We start from the raw sequence: 19829 nt of genomic DNA, 5'->3' as shown, positions 1-19829 counted from the left end.
TCTGCTTTTGGCTCAGGTCATGATCCTGGGGTCTGGGATTGAGTCCCATGTCCAGCTCCCTGCTCAGGGGAAGTCTGCTTCTCTCTCTGCCCACCCCCTCCTGCTCATGCTAGATCTCTCTCTCTCTCTGCTTTTGGCTCAGGTCATGATCCTGGGGTCTGGGATTGAGTCCCATGTCCAGCTCCCTGCTCAGGGGAAGTCTGCTTCTCTCTCTGCCCACCCCCTCCTGCTCATGCTAGATCTCTCTCTCTCTCAGTCTCTCGCAAAAATAAATATAAAAATCTTTGAAATTAATCCTCATAAACCAGTAAGTGGCTTACTTTTCTTTGCTTCTAACCTTTGGTAGCATTTGTGAAATTAACAAATGTTAAAGATGGAGGTTGCTGGTTGGTTGTGGAGAAGGTCATCAGAGAATGGCAGTCTTTTTGTTGTTATTTCAAGTCGAGACACTATTTTGTTCATTAGATGGGTTTGAGGAGACTAACTCCATTTGGGTTCACAAGAAGCCAACTGATAAATGCAAACTTGGTAATTTGCATGAAGAATATACAAGGTAGGTATATGAGCTTGTTTCATTTTTTTTAAGCTTTTATTTATTTGAGAGAGAGAGGGGTTGGAGGGAGGGTCAGAGGGACAGGGAGAAGCAGACTCCCCACTGAGTGGTGGAGCCCATTTGGGGCTCAGTTGGCTGATTCCAGGACCCTGAGATCACAACCTGAGCTGAAGGCAGATGCTTAACAAACTGAGCCACCCAGGTGCCCCTTAGCTTGTCCCATTTTATCTTTGGGAGGGACATATTACAGTTGATTAGATTATTGCTCTTTCTTTTCTTTTTTAAACCAGCATTTTCTTCCTTTTTTTAAAAAGATTTTATTTATTTATTTATTTATTTATTTATTTATTTATTTGACAGACAGAGATCACAAGTAGTCAGAGAGGCAGGCAGAGAGAGAGGCAGGGAAGCAGGCTCCCTTCCGAGCAGAGCTAGCCCCATGCGGGACTGGATCCTAGGATCCTGGGATTGTGACCTGAGCCGAAGGCAGAGGCTTTAACCCACTGAGCCACCCAGGGGCCCCAAATCAGCATTTTCTTCTTGAAGATACTCTCTGGTTACCTTGCCTGAGCCCCCTTAACTATGCTTTTATTAACCATCTTTTAGTATAGGTTGTTTCTAGAAATGCCAGAGTCCATCTCTTTTGTGCTGTTGGTTTGCTAGTTTTACTTGGTGTATCAGTCAGGGTTCAACTAGGACACAGAAATTATACAGTAATTTGAACAAAGAAAAGAGATCTCTAAAGATTATATAAACAGTAGATAATCACAATTAGCATATATATATATCAAACTCATTATGCTGTACACCTTAAATATCTTGCAATTTTATTTGCTAATTATACCTTGATTAAAAATCTTCAAAGATTTTAAAGATAAAATCTTTAAAAAAAAAAAAGAAGTGATCTCAGAGAACAGAGATTTCCCAAGAAGGAGGTAGGGAGGCAGAAGAACCAAAACGACCAAAGAGGGGCTCGGCTTTATCCTAGCAGCTGACATTTTATTTTATTTTATTTTTAAAGATTTTTATTTATTTATTTGACAGACAGAGATCACAAGTAGGCAGAGAGACAGGCAGAGAGAGAGGAGGAAGCAGGCTCCCCGCCGAGGAGAGCCCCCGATGCGGGACTCGATCCCAGGACCCTGGGATCATGACCTGAGCAGAAGGCAGAGGCTTTAACCCACTGAGCCACCCAGGCGCCCTAGCAGCTGACATTTTAAACATGGTTTTGTTAGGATTCTTTCAGTTATATGTGACAGCAACTTAAACTAGCTTAAGTAAAGAGATGCTATTGATTGGCTCAAGAAACTGGAAAGTCCAGGGGCTAGATTAAGCATGGTTAATCCGTATCGAAATTCTCAACTCAATGTCACTAGGCATCTGCCTCTTACTTTTTTAGATCTGATTTTCTGTGTATTTGCTTTTTGAAAAGCCAAGTTCTTCACCAAAGATAGCAGTAATGGACCACAAGCAGCTTCAGTCTGGCATTCCACAGGTTTAACAATCTTAGCATTCAGCAAGAATCTTGGAGTTGAGTCTTTTTTTTCTAGTTTGACTTTGTTTGCTCAATCAATGAGGAGGATAGACTGTTTTGGTTAGTTAAGCCTGGGTCTTGTGCTCACACTTGTTGCCCAGGGAGTAGGGTCAACCCACCAAACCACATCCACTGAAAGAGGGGGAGAGGTTATTGCCCAAAAGAAAATTGGTATGATGTTATCAGAGGAAGGAGAAGATAGATGTTGGGGATGAAAAAACAACAGATGTCCACTGCATTAATCTTAGTGAACCCTCTGTACACCCCCATTTATTTAAGGTTATGTTTTGAAAAGGGCTTGCCATTAATATATGGAGAACACATTTTATGTTTTTTTAAAAAGCAGTCAAACAAAAAGGCCCCTTATTGGAGTACTGGGGTGGCTCCGTCGGTTAAACTTCTGCCTTGAGCTCAAGTTATGATCCCAGGGTCCCAGGATCTAGTTCCACATTAGGCTCCCCTGCCTAGCAGGGAGCCTGCTGTCCCCCTGCTTGTGCGTTCTCTCTGACAAATAAATAAATACAAAATCTTTTTTTTTTTAAAAAGGGCCCCTTATTTAAGTACTTCTTATTTATTTTTTCCACTGTCCAAACCCTACTCATCTTTAAGACCTACCTCAAATCTCAACTCCTGTATAAGGGTGAAAGTTTCTCTTCTCTTTCTGAAATTGTACATCTTTTATTGTGTGTAGCATGGACTTGGCAGTTAATGATCTTTTATTATCTTTTGTGTTGTGGTCTTTAGTTATTACTTAAAATCTTGTAGGAAAACTATCATTCTTTTCTGTAATTAAGTATAAAACTATGGTGATATAGTGGGGGGAAAACAATTTTTTCAGATGCTCACAATTTTTGTGTTCTACCCTATAAATAATTATTCAAGTATAAAGTGGGTTGATGGGGCGCCTGGGTGGCTCAGTGGGTTAAGCCGCTGCCTTCGGCTCAGGTCATGATCTCAGGGTCTTGGGATCGAGTCCCGCGTCGGGCTCTCTGCTCAGCAGGGAGCCTGCTTCCCTCTCTCTCTCTCTCTGCCTGCCTCTCTGTCTACTTGTGATCTCTCTCTGTCAAATAAATAAATAAAATCTTTAAAAAAAAATAAAGTGGGTTGATGATAATATGTTTTATAATGGGAAATGTGTTAGTGTCAAATTCATAACTATAACACTATATAAAGCCATAGCTTTTTTTTTTTTTTTTAAAGATTTTATTTATTTATTTGACAGAGAGAGATCACAAGTAGGCAGAGAGGCAGACAGAGAGAGAGGAAGGGAAGCAGGCTCCCGGCTGAGCAGAGAGCCCGATGCGGGACTCTATCCCAGGACCCTGAGACCATGACCTGAGCCGAAGGCAGCGGCTTAACCCACTGAGCCACCCAGGCGCCCCTAAAGCCATAGTTTTTAAGATAATCAGATGAAAACATAATAAATAACAGTATCAGTTGCCAGATTAAATATATGTGATTTGTCAAGCTGAATTATTACCTGAAGCTAGACACCAGTGTTTTATTACTGCAAGAATGAAATAGAACCACAGAAAAATCAGTCACCTGGCTGCTGAATTTAGCTGTGCTGAAGTATTAACCCTTTGGTTTTTTAACTAAAATATTGCTTATATACACAAGTATGGAAAAGAGATGTTTCCTTTAAAGGCATATAGATCAGTTTCAAATAAATCAAATTTCTTGCTTACTGACTAGAGTGTATTATATAGCATAAAACTAATTTCTTGGGACTCAGATTACAGAAACACAGTAATAAGGGCACCTGGTGGTTCAGTTGGTTGAGGGTCCAACTCTTGATTTTGGCTTAGGTCATGAACTTGGGGTTGGGAGATGGAGCCCCACATTGGGCTCCCCAGTTGGTGGAGAGTCTGTTTGAGATTCCCTCTGCCCCTCCCCTTGCTCCTGCTCAGTTACTCTCTCTCTCTCTCTCTCTCACTCTCTCTCAAAAATAAACATACATTTAAAAAAACCTACAATAATAATCTGAGCCAATCCATAACAAATAAACCTCTCCCAACTTAACAGTAAATGTCCAAGATATCACATAAAGCTATATCCACTTTAGAAATGTTCCTGATTATATGATTCCAATTTTCTTTTTTTGTTCTTATTTTTTCCCATATAAAATTAGAATAGTTTGGTTGATCTTTGTCCAAGTTTCTGAGACGTGTTATAATAAAGAAGTAAAACATGATTTGATTTGACAGCTTTAAGATAATATGTCATCCGAACAGAGATAAAATGTCTTAGCTGGGTTCTATCAGTAACAATAAAAAGAAAAATTCATGAATGAAATATAGAAATCATATAGTTATTAATATTAAATTTATAATTGCATGCAATAATGAGAGCTACATTTGCTAGATATATTTTAATTATACCTTTTGGGAGGGGAGAAACTCATTAATTTAGAAATTAACCTAAAGATACTGGGATAATATAACTAAAAAGTTCTTCACTTGTTTTATTTTCATGTTGAGTACAGTTACAGGATTAAACATATACTTACGGGGCGCCTGGGTGGCTCAGTGGGTTGAGCCGCTGCCTTCGGCTCAGGTCATGATCTCAGGGTCCTGGGATCGAGCCCCGCATGGGGCTCTTTGCTCAGCAGGGAGCCTGCTTCCTCCTCTCTCTCTGACTGCCTCTGCCTGCTTGTGATCTCTCTCTGTCAAATAAATAAATAAAATCTTTAAAATAAATAAATAAAAATAAACATATACTTACATCATTGTGTTAATGTTTTTATTGACAATTTAAATACAGGGTATGTATATTAAGATTGTACAGAGGATAAAGCCTAAATTTTATTAAAGTGTAAAGTTTTTTGTTTTTAAAGATTTTATTTATTTATTTGACAGACAGAGATCACAAGTAGGCAGAAAAGTGGGGTGGGCACAGGGAAGCAGGCTCCTGAGACCATGACCTGAGCCGAAGGCAGCGGCAGCGTAAAGATTTTAACCAGCACAATACATTCTTTTTAGGTGTTGAGAAATAGAAGTGTTAAAAAGATGTTAGAATGTTTAAATTTTTAAAAATATTTTTTGAAATACTTCAAAAAATTTCAAAAGTACTACATACTTGATAAAGGATTGAGACCTGCACCATAAAATCTCATATATTAGGGTGCCTGGATGGCTCAGTTGGTTGAGAGACTGCCTTCCGCTCAGGTCATGATCCTGGGGTCCTGGGATCCAGCCCCGCATCAGGCTCTCTGCTCAGCAGGGAGCCTGCTTCCTCCCCTCTGCCTTCCTCTCTGCCTATTTGTGATCTCTGTCAAATAAATAGATAAAATCTTTAAAAAAAAATAGTGATGCTTCAAAGGCTAACGTGTGTGTGTGTGTGTGTGTGTGTGTGTGTGTGTGTGTGTGTGTATGCAAATGCAATAAAACAAAAATTGTTTCCTAATTTTCAAAGTTATCTCATTGGGCTTCCTAGGTGCTCATGTGCTAATTGTACCTGCAGCTGGCTATTTGTATCTTGGAAAATAGAGATAGTGGGGGAAAAAAAAGAATAAAATCTTGGTGAATTTTAAGCTTCTGGAGACCAGCAACTTAGCTTAGATTCTTGTACCTGTACCTTAGAATTTCATGAAAGTACAAAGCACTCAGTAGGTCGTGGTTAGTTTGATTTTAAATGACTGAGTAACTGTGTATTTCACCTGAGTAACTGTGATTTCACCTTATTATGTTAGTTGATGAAGAGACTTATGACTACTGACTTAGGTAATAGAAGCTCTTTTTAAGAAGTTGTGTGAGAGATGAATGTCACATGCCAGAGCAAAAGCACTTGCTGTCTCTCTTGGATAGGATGACTCTGGACTTTGGAACAAACGGATTTAGACGTAGTCTTTTGTAACCTAATCTGATCATACATAGAAGTACTTTGTGTATTAGTTGCCTGAGGCTCGTGTCATTTAAAGTCTGTTGGAAAAGAGTCTTCTGAAGTTTGGACTATACTTTTCTGAGTGGTAAACTTTTAGGTAAAAGTTGTTTTAGGTAATAAGAGAGATAATGTATTGTCAACAAAGCATTTTATAGAAATTTCTCCAAATAAATAGGGAATTTTGATGTTATTTTTCTCTTTTCTTTCTTTCTTTCTCTCTCTCTCTCTCTTTTTTTTTTTTAAAGATTTTATTTGTTTATTTGACAGAGAGAGATAGTGAGGAAGGGAACACAAGCAGGGGGAGTGGGAGAGAGAGAAGCAGGTTTTTCCATTGAGCAGGGAGCCTGATGTGGGGCTTGATCCCAGGACTCTAGGATCATGACCTGAGCCAAAGGCAGAAGCTTAAGGACTGAGCCACCCAGGTTCAAGATGTTATTTTTCTAATACAAATAAATACAAATAAACTTTCTTCTTATTGTACGCTTGCCTGAAGGAGAAAAATTAAGAGAGGTAATGGCAACAGAATTAACACCAATTCGGGACACCTGGGTGGCTTAGACGGTTAAGCGTCTGCCTTCTGTTCAGGTCATGACCCTAGGGTCCTGGGATTGAGCCCCACATCGGGCTCCCTCTCCTTCTGCCTGCCTCTCTGCCTACTTGTGCTCTCTCTCTGTGTCTCTGTCAAATAAATAAATACAATTTTAAAAAGAAAAAAGAACTAATACCAATTCTCTTGACACCCAAAAGGATAAAAATTGACAAGTAAATAGATATCAATAAATTTGTGTTATTGATACTTGGAGGAAGCATAATTCGCCTTCTTGACTAAGGACATTGCATTGTCATTCCATAGGACAAAATCTCAGGTCAGGATTCCAAAAAAGGTTCAGGTTAAGAAGATAAGCAATCAATAATACATTTTATGTTAATAAAATAATTTAAAAAAAGATAAGCAATCAGGAATTCTTTAATTTCTAACTAGTTTAATTTAATTCAGATTAAGTTGCCTTGAAATTAAGTACTTTGAAATGAGTTTGAGATCAAATATAGGGGTCAGATATGCTTTTGCAGACTTTTGGAGTCTAAATTAGAGATGAGATCCTAATTACAAAACCGTGGACAACTACTCAAAGGGCAGCCCTTAGAATATAAATGTTTCAAAACTTTTGTCTAAGAAATTGGATATAATTTCCAGAAATCTTGTGATACTAATCAACCTTGAACTGTTTCTGTTACTTAAAAATTCTGCCAGCTTGTGCGCATGGGACCTGTTTTATCCTTTCTCTCTATATACAACTTTCATGATACCAGTTTAAATTTTATATATATATATTTGATATATATTTAGAAAAAGGAAGAAAAATAACTTCTTTAATATTTATATGTATTCTTATTAACAGCTCTCCCAGAAAGCAACACAATGAAAGCCATGTTTCAGAGCCAGAGGGTTGAAAAAGTAGTAAGAGAGTGCATACTTCTCTTAGGGTGGTAAGTCAGATTTAGACAGCTTTAAATATAGCTCCTATTTTGATAGATGTTGCCAAGGTTGTGGTTCTTGGAGAACAAATCGAGTTAAGCAATTCACTAGGGAGGAAACATTTAGTTTTGTGGGTATGCAGTAGCATTTTGGTAGCAGTCCGCCAAAAGATACATCTGCAGGATAAGTTGTTTTTTTTCCCCACTGCCTTCAATTTTGCAGATTCATGGGTTCAACATGCCCGAAAAGCACTTGCATTATGTATTCTGTAATTGATTTTTCAGCTGTGGATTCTCTTTCTGGTCCTTTCACTAAGCAGATCGCCTTACATGTAGAGTTCCATCTAGTGGTAAGAGTAATCATAGCAGTCAAGTAGGTAATAAAAATTACTCTTTCCTTTTCTTCTTTATTTTTCTTTTCCAGTGTAAGCTCTATACCCAGCGTGGGGCTTGAACTCATGATCCTGCGATCAAGGGTTGCATGCTCTACTGACTGAGCCAGCCAGGTGCCCCCAAATTATCCTGCACCCAAATTATCCTTTTTGATCAGCTTTGCCTCTTATCCTTCTTTGGGATGGTTACCTAATACATGCATTTAAATACTAGAGTCCTGGGGCGCCTGGGTGGCTCAGTGGGTTAAGCCTCTGCCTTCGGCTCAGGTCATGATCCTAGGGTCCTGGGATCAAGCCCTGCATCAGGTTCCCTGCTCAGCAGGGAGCCTGCTTCCCTCTCTGTCTCTCTCTGCCTGCCTCTCTCTACCTACTTGTGATCTCTGTCTGTCAAATACATAAATAAAATCTTTAAAAAAAAAAATACTAGAGTCCTTGCTATCTCTGTATGCCTACATAGCTGACTACTAATTCTCCTGGTTCTGGTCATCTATGCAAAAACTTCTTTGACGAGGAAATTAACCTTTACTTTTTTTTTTTTTTAAGATTTTATTTATTTATTTGACAGACAGAGATTACAAGTAGGCAGAGAGGCAGGCAGAGAGAGAGAGAGAGAGAGAGAGAGAGGAGGAAGCAGGCTGTCTGCCGAGCAGAGAGCCCGATGCTGGGCTCGATCCCAGGACACTGGGATCATGACCTGAGCCGAAGGCAGAGGCTTTAACCCACTGAGCCACCCAGGCGCCCCTAACCTTTACTTTTAACTTTGATTTTCTATGATATTTACATCAAGTAGTAGCAAGATTTAGGTCAAAGCTACTTGTTCTTTTTTTAAAAAAATTTGTCTAGAAAGATGTGATTCTACATACAAGTATGTAGAATAATATAGTCAATATTTTCCTATTGCCCAGCTTCAACATACCTTAACATTTGCCATATTTACTTCCAATGAATCTCCCTTTTTCCATAGCTTAGTGATTTATCACAAGAATATTGCTAGCACTGTGGAAATTCCCCTCATGTCCTCTTGCCTACTCTTAATCACTGTCCCCCAAAGGTAGCCATCATCCTGAATTTTATGGTAAATATATCTTTGCTTCTCTTTACAATTTTACCACTTAAACAAGTATTGCTAAACGATATGCTTTTGTCTGTTCTTAAGATTTGATGTAAATGTCAGCGCATACTTAGTAAGTAGTGTGTGGGCGGGTGGGTGTGTGTGAGACTTCTTTTTTCATCATTTTATGTGATTCATCCATGATGGCGCATCTTACTGGAGTATGTCCATTTTCATTGCTGTAAAATATACCATTATATATGCCACAATTTAATAAAAGCATTCTGCTGGATGTTTTGCTGTTTACAAATTAATGTTTCAGTGAACTTTTTTTTTTTTTTAAAGATTTCATTTATTTTAGAATGAGAGAGAATGAGAGCATGTGAGTGAGCATGAGCTGGGTGAGGGACAGAGGGAGAGGGAGAAGCAGACTTCTCCACTGAGCCTGGAGCTGGATTCGGGGCTCGATCCCAGGACCCTGAGATGATGACTTGAGCTGAAGGCAGATGCCTAACCCACTGAGCATCCGGGCACCTCAGTGAACATTCTTTTTTTTTTTTTTTTAAAGATTTTTTATTTATTTATTTGTCAGAGAGAGAGAGAGAGAGAGTGAGCACAAGCAGATAGAGTGGCAGGCAGAGGCAGAGGGAGAAGCAGGCTCCCCGCTGAGCAAGGAGCCCGATGTGGGACTTGATCCCAGGACGCTGGGATCATGACCCGAGCCGAAGGCAGCGGCTTAACCCACTGAGCCACCCAGGCGTCCCTCAGTGAACATTCTTGTTTGTGATTTTTGGTGCACCTGTGGCTACACACATTAAGCATGTTTTAGAACTGATGGGGTCATAGGACACACTTTTGTTCAGCTTTAGTAGATAAGACCAAACAGTTTTCCAAAGTGGTTGTACCAGTTTTATAGCTTTGCTATCAGTATAAAAGAGTTAACTGTTAGTTTCTCTAAACTTTGGTCATTCTCTTTAATTTTAGTCATTCTGTTGGGTAGTAGTATGTCATTGTTTTAAAAATTTACATTTCCTTGATACCTAATGATATTGGGCATTTTTTTTTTTTTTTTGCATTTGGCTACTTTTTTTTAAAGATTTTGTTTATTTATTTATTTGAGAGGGAGTGAGAGAGCGTTGTGTGCATGTTTGCTAGCCTGTGGAGGGGCAGAGGGAGAGAGAGTTCTCAAGAAGACTCCATGCTGACCCTGAGATCATGATCTGAGCCTAAACCAAGAGTCAGGTGCTTAACCTACTAAGTTACCCAGGTGCCCCTTGGCAACTCTTTTTTATGAGATTTTTTTGAAATTTCATGCCTGTTTTTCTAGTGGATTGTGTTTTTTCTTACTGATAGTAGGAATGCTTAGTATATCAGGTGAGCCCTTTTTTTGGCTATATTCCTACTCTGTGGCTTTCTTAAGGATGTCTTTTGATAAGCACAAGTTCTTATTTTAATGAACTCAAATGTATTAATCTTTTTTGTGGTTAATATTTTTAATGTGTTATTTTAAAGTTATTTAAAAAATCTCCCCAGCCTCAGTTCAAGAGTGTATTTTTCTGTATTACCTTCTAGTAGGTTTATTGTTCTGTTCATCTCTAGATCTGCCGTTTACCTGGAATTGATGATCTTTGTGTATAGTGTGAGATAGATAATCAAATTTCACTTTTCCCCTCTGTAGGTATCACAAGTGTTCCAGCACCACTTAGTGAAAAGGTCATCCATTCCACAGAGTGGCAGCACCACCTTTACCCTGAATCCAGTAAAGAAAGGGAGTAATAAAGATAAGAGCAGAAATTAATAAAATAAACAGCAAACATGTAATAGAGGGATTCAGCAAAATCAAAAGCTGGAAACTTGACAAAGCTAATAAAATTGATAAACCTCTAATAAGATTCGTAAATTAATAAAAAGAGAAAAATTGTCAACATCATGAACAAAGAGGAGGAGATAACTTTTTAAAAAAAGATTATTTATTTATTTACTTGACACACAGAGAGAGAGAGAGAGAGAGAGAGCACAAACAGGAGTGGTAGACAGAGGGAGAGGGAAAAGTAGGGGAGGCTCCTTCCCAGGACCCTGAACCTAAGACAGACTCAGATCATGACCTGAGCTGAAGGCAGAAGCTTAACTAAGTGAGCCACTCAGGCACCCCTCTTAGGAACTTTTTAATGGTTCCTCTTAAGAACTACAAAGTTACATAGGGAGGGGCACCTGGGTGGCTCAGTGGGTTAAGCATCTGTCCTCAGCTCAGGTCATGATCAAGCCCTGTGTCAGGTTCCCTGCTCAGCTCTCCCTCTGCCCCTCTACCTTCTTGTGATCTCATGGGTACGCACTCTCTCTCTCATAAATAAATAAAATCGGGGCCCCTGGGTGGCTCAGTGGGTTAAACCTCTGCCTTCGGCTCAGGTCATGATCTCAGCGTTCTGGGATTGAGCCCCACATCGGGCTCTCTGCTCAGCGGGGAGCCTGCTTCCTTCTCCCTCTCTGCCTGCCTCTCTACCTACTTGTGATCTCTGTCAAATAAATAAATAAAACCTTAAAAAAATAATATAATGAAAGTTAGGTAAACGTGGTCTTTCTCTCAAAATACCTTTTGTGCTATAGTCAGCCTTCTTGTGATCATGTGAAATGATAAAATGCCTATATTATCAGATGAAGTGAGGTGAATGATGTGTAGGGATCTTTGGTAGTTGTCAGGCTACTGTTGACCTTCTGATGGTAGGTCAAGAGGGAGATTATCTGCTTGTGGACCACAGAAAGTGAAACGGTGGAAGAGGGGGTCGCGCTCTGTACAGGTATCCCCTGCTTTTGAATGTTTGTGTTAGGCCTCTTTGCTTTTAGGAGGGACCTACGTTAGAGCCTGTTTTCACTAACTGAAAGACACCCAAAGAGGATTTCCACTTTTACAAAGCAAGATAAAAAGTGAGACTAGCATTTAGCGTTTGTTTTCCAGCGAGCCATTATAGAGGCAGCTCAGACCCTGAGAGCGGCCCCCCCAAGCTCCTTCTCCAAGAACTATACTCAGCATCTCAGCAGCAAGCTCTCCTGAGTTTGAACTGTGTCTGTGGGTATCTTTGCTTTATCTTGATTTATTTTGTGCATCCACCAGGAATGTAGGATCAAAAAATGCTAAGAGGGGCTATTTTTGGGGTCTGGAGATGCAAAAAATTTTTTCCATATAAGTTAATGGTAATGGCTTCTTCACTTAATGCCATTTTGGCTCATGAAAGATTTCACAGGAACTCTCTACTTTGAGAAAGCAGTTCCATGACAGTCTCACTTATGAATCTATATGGAAACCCAGACTATTAGCAAACCAAATTCAGCAATATATAAAGATGACAATATAACAGCATTCTAGAAATGCAAGATTGGGGCACCTGGGTTGCTCAGTTGTTAAGCGTCTGTCTTCAGCTTAGGTCATGATCTCAGGATCCTGGGATGGAGCCCTGCGTTGGGCTCTCTGCTCAGTGGGGTGCCTGCTTTTCCCTCTGCTACTCTTCCTGCTTGTGTTCCCTCTCCTACTGTCTTTCTCTCTCTTTGTGTCAAATAAATAAGTCAAATCTTAAGAAAAAAAAAAGGAAGTGCAAGATTGGTTTAACATTAATCAGGGTCATTCACCACATTAACAAAATAAAGGAGAAAAATCATATCAACTGCTGCATAACAAATAGATAAAATTAAACACTGACTCATGATAGTAAATAACCCTCAGCAAACTAGGAGTAAAAAGATATTGCTTGAATCTGATAGTTTTTGCCAAACTGATGGATGGGGAAAGACACCATTCTTCAATTTGCTTACGCTTGTAACTTTTTTCTCCCTTTTTAGAAAGAGAGAGAGAGAAAGAGAGTGTGCATGCTTGCATGACTGGGGGAGAGGCAAAGGGAGAGGGAGAGAGAGAATCTTAACTAGTTTCCATGCTCAGTATGCCCCGACCTTGTAACTTTTAATTATTTTTATTTTTATTTGACAGAGAGACACATCGAGAGAGGGAGCACAAGCAGGGAGAGTGGGAGAGGGAGAAGCAGGCTTCCCACTAAGCAGGGAGCCTGATCTAGGGCTCAATCCCAGAACCCTGGGATAATGACCAGAGCTGAAAGCAGCCGCCCAACAGCTGAGCCACCCAAGCACCCCAACCCTTGTAACTTTTAAGGTTGAGATTATTTTCATGTTTGTTAGTCGCGTAGGGCTCCTCCTTTATGAATTACTTGATCATTTGTCTAATTTTCTTTGAGTATGTTTTTCTTCTAAATTTTAGATATAAATTTTTAGATTGATAAATTCTGAATACTAATCCTTTTATATGCATGACAAGTTTTTTTCCCCAGTTTATAGCTTTCTAGTTTAAAATTTTAAATCTATTTATGTATTTATTGTGAATGGGTAGTATGTTCACATGAATCAAAAATCCAGAAAATACGAAAGAACATACAGTGAAAAGTTTTTCTCCCACTCCTGTTCTTTCATCCAGCTCCTCTCTCCAGAGGCATTTTGACTTCATTTTTAAAGAACTTTGTTCAAAATGTCATTTGTTGTACACACATTTAAAATTTTAATGTAGTTAAATGTGTCAGTCTTTTCTTTGTGGACTGTTTATGCCTTGTTTAAGACACATTTCTTCTGCCTCATTTATTATTCATTCTTCTTTTCTAAACTGTTTAAAGTTTGGCTTTTCATATTTTGATCTTTTTTCTATTTTTTGTGTATGATGTGAGGTAGGGATCATTCTTCCCTCCATACTATAAAAGTACTTGTCCTTACACTCTTACATTATATGATTGTTTTGTCTAATACAACTTTTAGTGTGATGGGAGGCTACTGTTGAGCTTTATCTACACGTTGGCAAATACAATGAACTGGTCCAATTTTTTATTTCTGTTTTGTTCCTGCTTGCAAATGAGTGCTTAGAGTCCTGATAAGTACTGCCTTTGAGGCCCCATAATGTGTCCTTGTGTCGTCTAACATGTCTGGAATTTGTGTAGGCTGTAATGGGGCAGGGAAAGGAGGGTTCCTTTGTCACAACAAACAAGGAGAAAAATTTTTTTCCAGTCTCTTCACTTTACCAATGCCTCATCAGAAGCTTTCAGCACTTATGTAAGAAATTAAATTTTTTTTCTTGAACTTGAGCAAACTTAGACTTTGTTTTAAAATAAGATACTGTAGAGTAGGAAGTTGTTTTTACTTAAATGTAGTATTTTCTTTAGTCCTAGAAATCTCTTAAGTTCTTAATCATGTTCCTAGATATTCTCAACTTTATATTGTGATACTGTGTATTCTGTGGAAAGGGATTAGCAGGCTATGTGGTATGGGGGTAATTAAAAAAAAATGTAACCCACTGTGTATCTGTCTTTTCCATCTCCCATCTTCCATTTTACTTCCCTTTTAATCATTTTTCTCTCTTACATCCTGTCTTACCAGATAGGTGCTCCACTCAGAAAAAGTGAAAAAGGAGAAATAAAAAACTAGGTTAAAGATGTTCAAGTGGGGCAAAACGAGGATGAATGGTCATGGGAAGGAAGGGGAGAAAAAGTAGAAGGTGAAAAGAAACAGATTGCTTATTACCTGTGGGTTAGGACTTCCAAGGGAACTTTTTCTGGTATTCTTTGTGAATGGGTAGAGGGAGCCTTGAACTTACTTATTCTTCTATCTGTTCTACCTATTTAGGAGGGGACAGACTTGAAGATGATGGTCAGGTAGGGAGGACTCTATTGAGAAACTATGTAGCTAGGGCTTTGTGCTTCTAGCTCCTTTCTCATTTTTGTATTTGATCCAGTTTAGTGCTGGAGTGTCATCTGTGATGGAAGTTTAATTTTTTTATTTTTTTTAAAAGATTTTATTTGTTTATTTGACACAGAGATTGAGAGAGAGAGAGAGATTGCAAGTAGGCAGAGAGGCAGGCAGAGAGAGAGGGGGAAGCAGGCTCCCTGCCAAGCAGAGAGCCTGATGCAGGGCTCGATCCTGGGACCCTGAGACCATGACCTGAGCCAAAGGCAGAGGCTTAACCCATGAGCCACCCAGGCATCCCTGTGATGGAAGTTTTAGGATCTTAACTGAATATTGCTCTGGGATATTAATAAAATTAAAGTCTGAAGGTTATATGTCTCTGTGTGTTTCTGCTTCAGGAATGTAGTGGATGCTATTTTTTTTTTTTTTTTTGTAAGATTTATTTATTTGACAGGGAGATAGAGAGCAGAAGTAGGCAGAGCGGCAGGGAGAGGGAGAGGGAGAAGAAGGCTCTCTGCTGAGTAGGGAGCCTGATGCACAGCTCCATCCCAGGACCCTGGGATCATGACCTGAGCAGAAGGCAGCCACTTAACTGACTGAGCCATCCAGGCGCCCCTAATGGATGCTATTTATGCATATTTATGTGTTAGAACTAATTTGATCTGAAATCGGTTTTTCAGAATTAAAAGGGATCTGAAGTCCATAAAATGATAGTTTAGACTCAGTAAATTATAAGACTCTTTTCAGTGCTAATACATTTCATGATTTTTCTGGCTCTCTCAGAGTAGTGATTTCTCATTGTCAGTGATTATAAACAGTAGTTTTATATTGACTCATGTTTCTTCACTGAAATAAGCTGACACTAAAAGAAAAAGAGGTTTTGTCAATGGTTTAGGATGCACGTGGTTTTGATTTTAATTGCCTTATAATCATTTGCACCCTTACAAGAAAAATAACCTTTCCTTGTATATAAAAATGTTAAGTCGGTAAGCAGTTTTAGATATCTTTCTTAATGACTTTTTGGCTTGAGAATACATGTTTATAATTTTAAATTTTTACGTGAATTCTTTTATTATCATTTCAGAGAAAAGAAAGAATTTAGTAGCTATCAATTGAAAATTTGGACTGTATGTAGTAATTTTTCTTTCCTTTTTTTTCTTCAAAGATTTTATTTATCATTTGACAGACAGAGTTCACAAGTAGGCAGAGAGGCAGGCAGAGAGAGAGAGGATGGGAAGTAGGCTCCCCGCCGAGCAGAGAGCCCGATGCGGGGCCCGATCCCAGGACTCCGAGATCATGACCCGAGCCTAAGGCAGCGGCCCAACCCACTGAGCCACCCAGGCGCCCCTCAAATAAATAAATAAAATTAAAAAAAAAAAGAAAGAAAGAAAAAGAAAGGAAGGAAGAAAGAAAAAAAGAAAGAAAGAAAAAGGAAGGAAGGAATAAAGAAAGGAAGGAAGGAAGGAAGGAAGAGAAAACAAACACCTGTGTAGGGACCCAGGAACCAAATAACTGTATGGGTAGAGTAAATGTCTCCAAAATGCCTACTACACTATTTAGATGTAGTTTTAGCTCTTAAATAGTTTCATGCTTTCTGTCATGTGGTTTCCGTGGCATTTGAGACTGGCCTAAATGTGGTACTGTCGACAGTTGGGACACTGCATGGGAAATATTGTACGGTACTGGCTATAGTCCCAAGAAGGCCTAAACTATTACCCATGCTGTGTTAGGAAGAACAGCGGCAGGTCTGGCATCTTACTAGTATTTAACAGTAAAAATTCAGGGTTTTGCTGTTTTAATAAGGAAATGTGCTCTGTGTGACTACCAAATTTAATATACCATTGGGCTAGGGAGGTTCTAAGGATCTATGTCTTATGGTGTACACCTGAAATTAAGGGGCAAAATCGGCTCTTATTTATTTATTTATTTTTAAAGATTTTATTTATCAGAGCACGAATGAGCAGGAGGAGGGGAAGGGGCAGAGGGAGATGGAGATGCAGACTCCCCACTGAGCAGGGAGTCAAGTTGTATTTAGAGGTTATTTAGTATCTTTTCATTAGATGAAATTCCTAAGTATCTAGGTGGGTATAACCTAAATAGCAACAAGCTCAAATTGTCTTCTTTTGTACATTGAACAGACTAAGGATTAGGTTTTTTAAACCAATATGTAGGTTAACCCACAGAAACAGTGAATAATTGTATGGCTTACAGAGCACGAGAAACATGCACAAATGATCCCCCTAAAGTGTCTTGTTTCATTTTTTCAGTGATGCCATCTGCAATTTTGTTATCTGCAATGACTCTTCCCTTCGAGGGCAGCCCATTATCTTCAATCCTGACTTTTTTGTGGAGAAACTCCGACATGAGAAACCTGAGGTGTTCACCGAGTTGGTGGTCAGCAATATCACAAGGCTCATTGACTTACCTGGAACTGAGCTGGCTCAGCTGATGGGGGAAGTGGACCTTAAATTGCCTGGTGGGGCTGGCCCAGCGTCAGGATTCTTCCGGTCTCTAATGTCTCTCAAGCGAAAGGGTAAGGCACGTGTCTGTGAAGGGTGGGCAGGTCGCAGCTGCTCCCTGGGCTTCACCTCCTCACATCTGTACTTTCACTGAGTTGCTATTATGTAAAGGTTTTTTGGTTTTGTTTTTTGGGGGGGGGCATTTTTCTCATTTTCTTAAGTAGTAAAATCTCAGGTTAGCAATAAAAATTTATAAAGTAGCTAAACTAAAGCAAGTGTATCAATCCCTGAGAAAGGTGACATGATTCAGTTTAGGTAGTCACCTTGATTTTCATGCCCTATGACATAGCTGGAGAGTACAGTAAAGAAAGTTTGAACTTTCTTTATCGCAGTTCTTGAATGTGTTCATTCTATGGACTGCTTTGATAAGGCAGATATCTATGAGTCACCCAAAATAAAAGCCTTCCTAGAAAATAAATTGTGGACTACTTTTGATAAGATATTAAAGAGGTACTATTTTATTAAGTATAAGAAAATCATTTATGGTAGAAAAAAAGTTTGAACATTATAACAGATCAGGCTTATACCAATGCCAGTGAATAATCTGTCATACTTTGACAGTCGTGGTTCTAAATTCTGTTTATTTATCTATTTTATTTATTTATTTTTTTAAAGATTTTATTTATTTATTTGACAGAGAGAGAGATCACAAGTAGGCAGAGAGACAGTCAGACAGAGAGAGGAGGAAGCAGGCTCCCCGCTGAGCAGAGAGCCCGATGCGGGCCTTGATCCCAGGACCCTGGGACCATGACCTGAGCCGAAGGCAGAGGCTTTAACCCACTGAGCCACCCAGGCGCCCTATTTATCTATTTTAAAGGTTTTATTTATTTATCTTAGAGTGCATGGGCTGGAGTGGGGGAGGTGGCAAAGGGAGAGGGAAAGAGAGAATCTCATGCACTCTGTGAGAGCTTGAAGCCCAATGCAGGGCTCGATCTCAGGATCCTGAGATCATGCCCTGAGCTGAAACCAAGAGTGGAATGCTCAACTGACTGAGCCACCCAGGCGCCTCACTGTTTTTCTTTTAAGTTAAATATCAACACACTAGGTATTGTTACTTAACTAAGAAGATGGTCTTTGCCTTCAATGAAGCTATGACTAATATTAAACTTGTGGAGAGTTGATTGAGAGTTGTTGAATTTTTGGGTGTACTTCTAGCTTTAAGGTTCTGTTTATTGAATCTGTGAAAGCATTTGTTGAACTGTAATATAGGATGCATGAGTGGCTTTAAGAATGATGATTTTGTACTAGATATGGAAAATATAGCTCTGTCCTGTTGTATGGTTTTTTAGAAAAAGGAGTGGTATTTGGATCCCCATTGACGGAGGAAGGCATTGCCCAGATATACCAGCTAATTGAGTATCTACACAAAAGTAAGAGTTCTCAAGATTTTATTATTCTTTGTTAATGAAGAATTCTCAGTTTTCTGTTGAAAGCTAACTTCCTTGAGTAAGTAGGTGCCAGTGAACAAAAGATACTAACCAATGATAATTTTAGGTGGCATGTTTCTAAATATATTCCCCCCCCTTTTTTTGAAGGTTATTATTATTTATTTGGCAGAGAGAGAGATCACAAGTAGGCAGAGAGGCAGGCAGAGAGAGAAGGGGAAGCAGGCTCCCTGCTGAGCAGAGACCCCCCCCCTTCCCCCCAATGCGGGCCTCGATCCCAGGACCCTGAGATCATGACCTGAGCTGAAGGCAGAGGCTTTAACCCACTGAGCCACCCAGGCTCCCCTAAATATATTCTCTTTTAAATTTCATCTCATATATTGGTTTGTTTTATACTCTCAAAGATGTAGATAACTTAGATAGTATCTATAAAATCACATTTTCTTCTAGACTCAGGCTTTTTTTTTTTCTGGAAAAATACATTATAAAGAATCATGATCTTTACTCAAGGGAACATGATTTATCACTAAAGATAGTTTTCATCTCTGGAATTCTATAATTAAAATATATTCTTTGGGGGCACCTGGGTGGCTCAGTGGGTTTTCCCTCTCTGCCTGCCTCTCTGCCTACTTGTGATCTCTGTCAAATAAATAAACAAAATCTTTAAAAATATATATATATTCTTTGCTTAATGCTTATTTATTTTGTGGTCATGCTGGTTATGTCTTACTGTAAGTGCTTGGTACAGTTGAGTGTTGTGAAATGTGTGGTGTATGTGATACTTTGATAAATTCAATACAAATGCTTATTTTTGACTTTTTTATGTGGGGCATTCTGGTAGGAGCTAGAGAAGAGGTTGGAAACTGATGGCGTAAGGACTTGAGTCCTTTACGTTCACATTTTGTTTGGTTGGGAAAGGATTAAAGTAAAAATAAAATCAGTTATCAGTGGGGAATGGGGAAAGTCCAGGTTTTTGAATTCTCTGGGTGATAGGAAGATCTAGTATCTTGGGACCCTCCCTTGGGCACAATCAGCTGGAGCACAAGTATGTACTCTCTAGTTTGTTCTGGTTCCCATTCATTCATTTATTAATATCTGTCTGGCCCTCTAAGGCATTTTGAACTTGAACCCCTGAATTAGGGGGCTATCCAAAAATAAATATGTACCTAAGTTGAAAACATGAACTCTCATGGTTCTTCCAGATTGAACCAAAACTCTAATTCTCATTTTTCTTTATCCTCTTAGATTAGCTTAGAACCTAGTTGGAAGGGAAAAACAGTTCAGTTGGGGTGATCCTAAGCTTCTGGGAG

General features: G+C 39.2%; 1 protein-coding gene across 1 annotated transcript in view; it reads left to right on the top strand.

The window, feature by feature from the left end:
- The window catches only part of LOC111145136 (Rho GTPase activating protein 19), a 55869-nt gene that overhangs the window by 5937 nt on the left and 30103 nt on the right, over positions 1-19829 (top strand). The window contains exons 2-3 of the mRNA XM_022499823.1: positions 16883-17148; positions 18424-18504. Of these exons, the coding sequence (XP_022355531.1) occupies positions 16883-17148; positions 18424-18504 (347 nt within the window). The remainder of the gene's footprint in view (positions 1-16882; positions 17149-18423; positions 18505-19829) is intronic.

This window comes from Enhydra lutris, unplaced genomic scaffold (assembly GCF_002288905.1).
Source record: "Enhydra lutris kenyoni isolate GAN:26980312 unplaced genomic scaffold, ASM228890v2 scaffoldscaffold12, whole genome shotgun sequence".
Taxonomy (NCBI): domain Eukaryota; kingdom Metazoa; phylum Chordata; class Mammalia; order Carnivora; family Mustelidae; genus Enhydra; species Enhydra lutris.
Note: the sequence above shows the minus strand (reverse complement) of the source record. Positions and strands in the feature narration are given on the sequence as shown.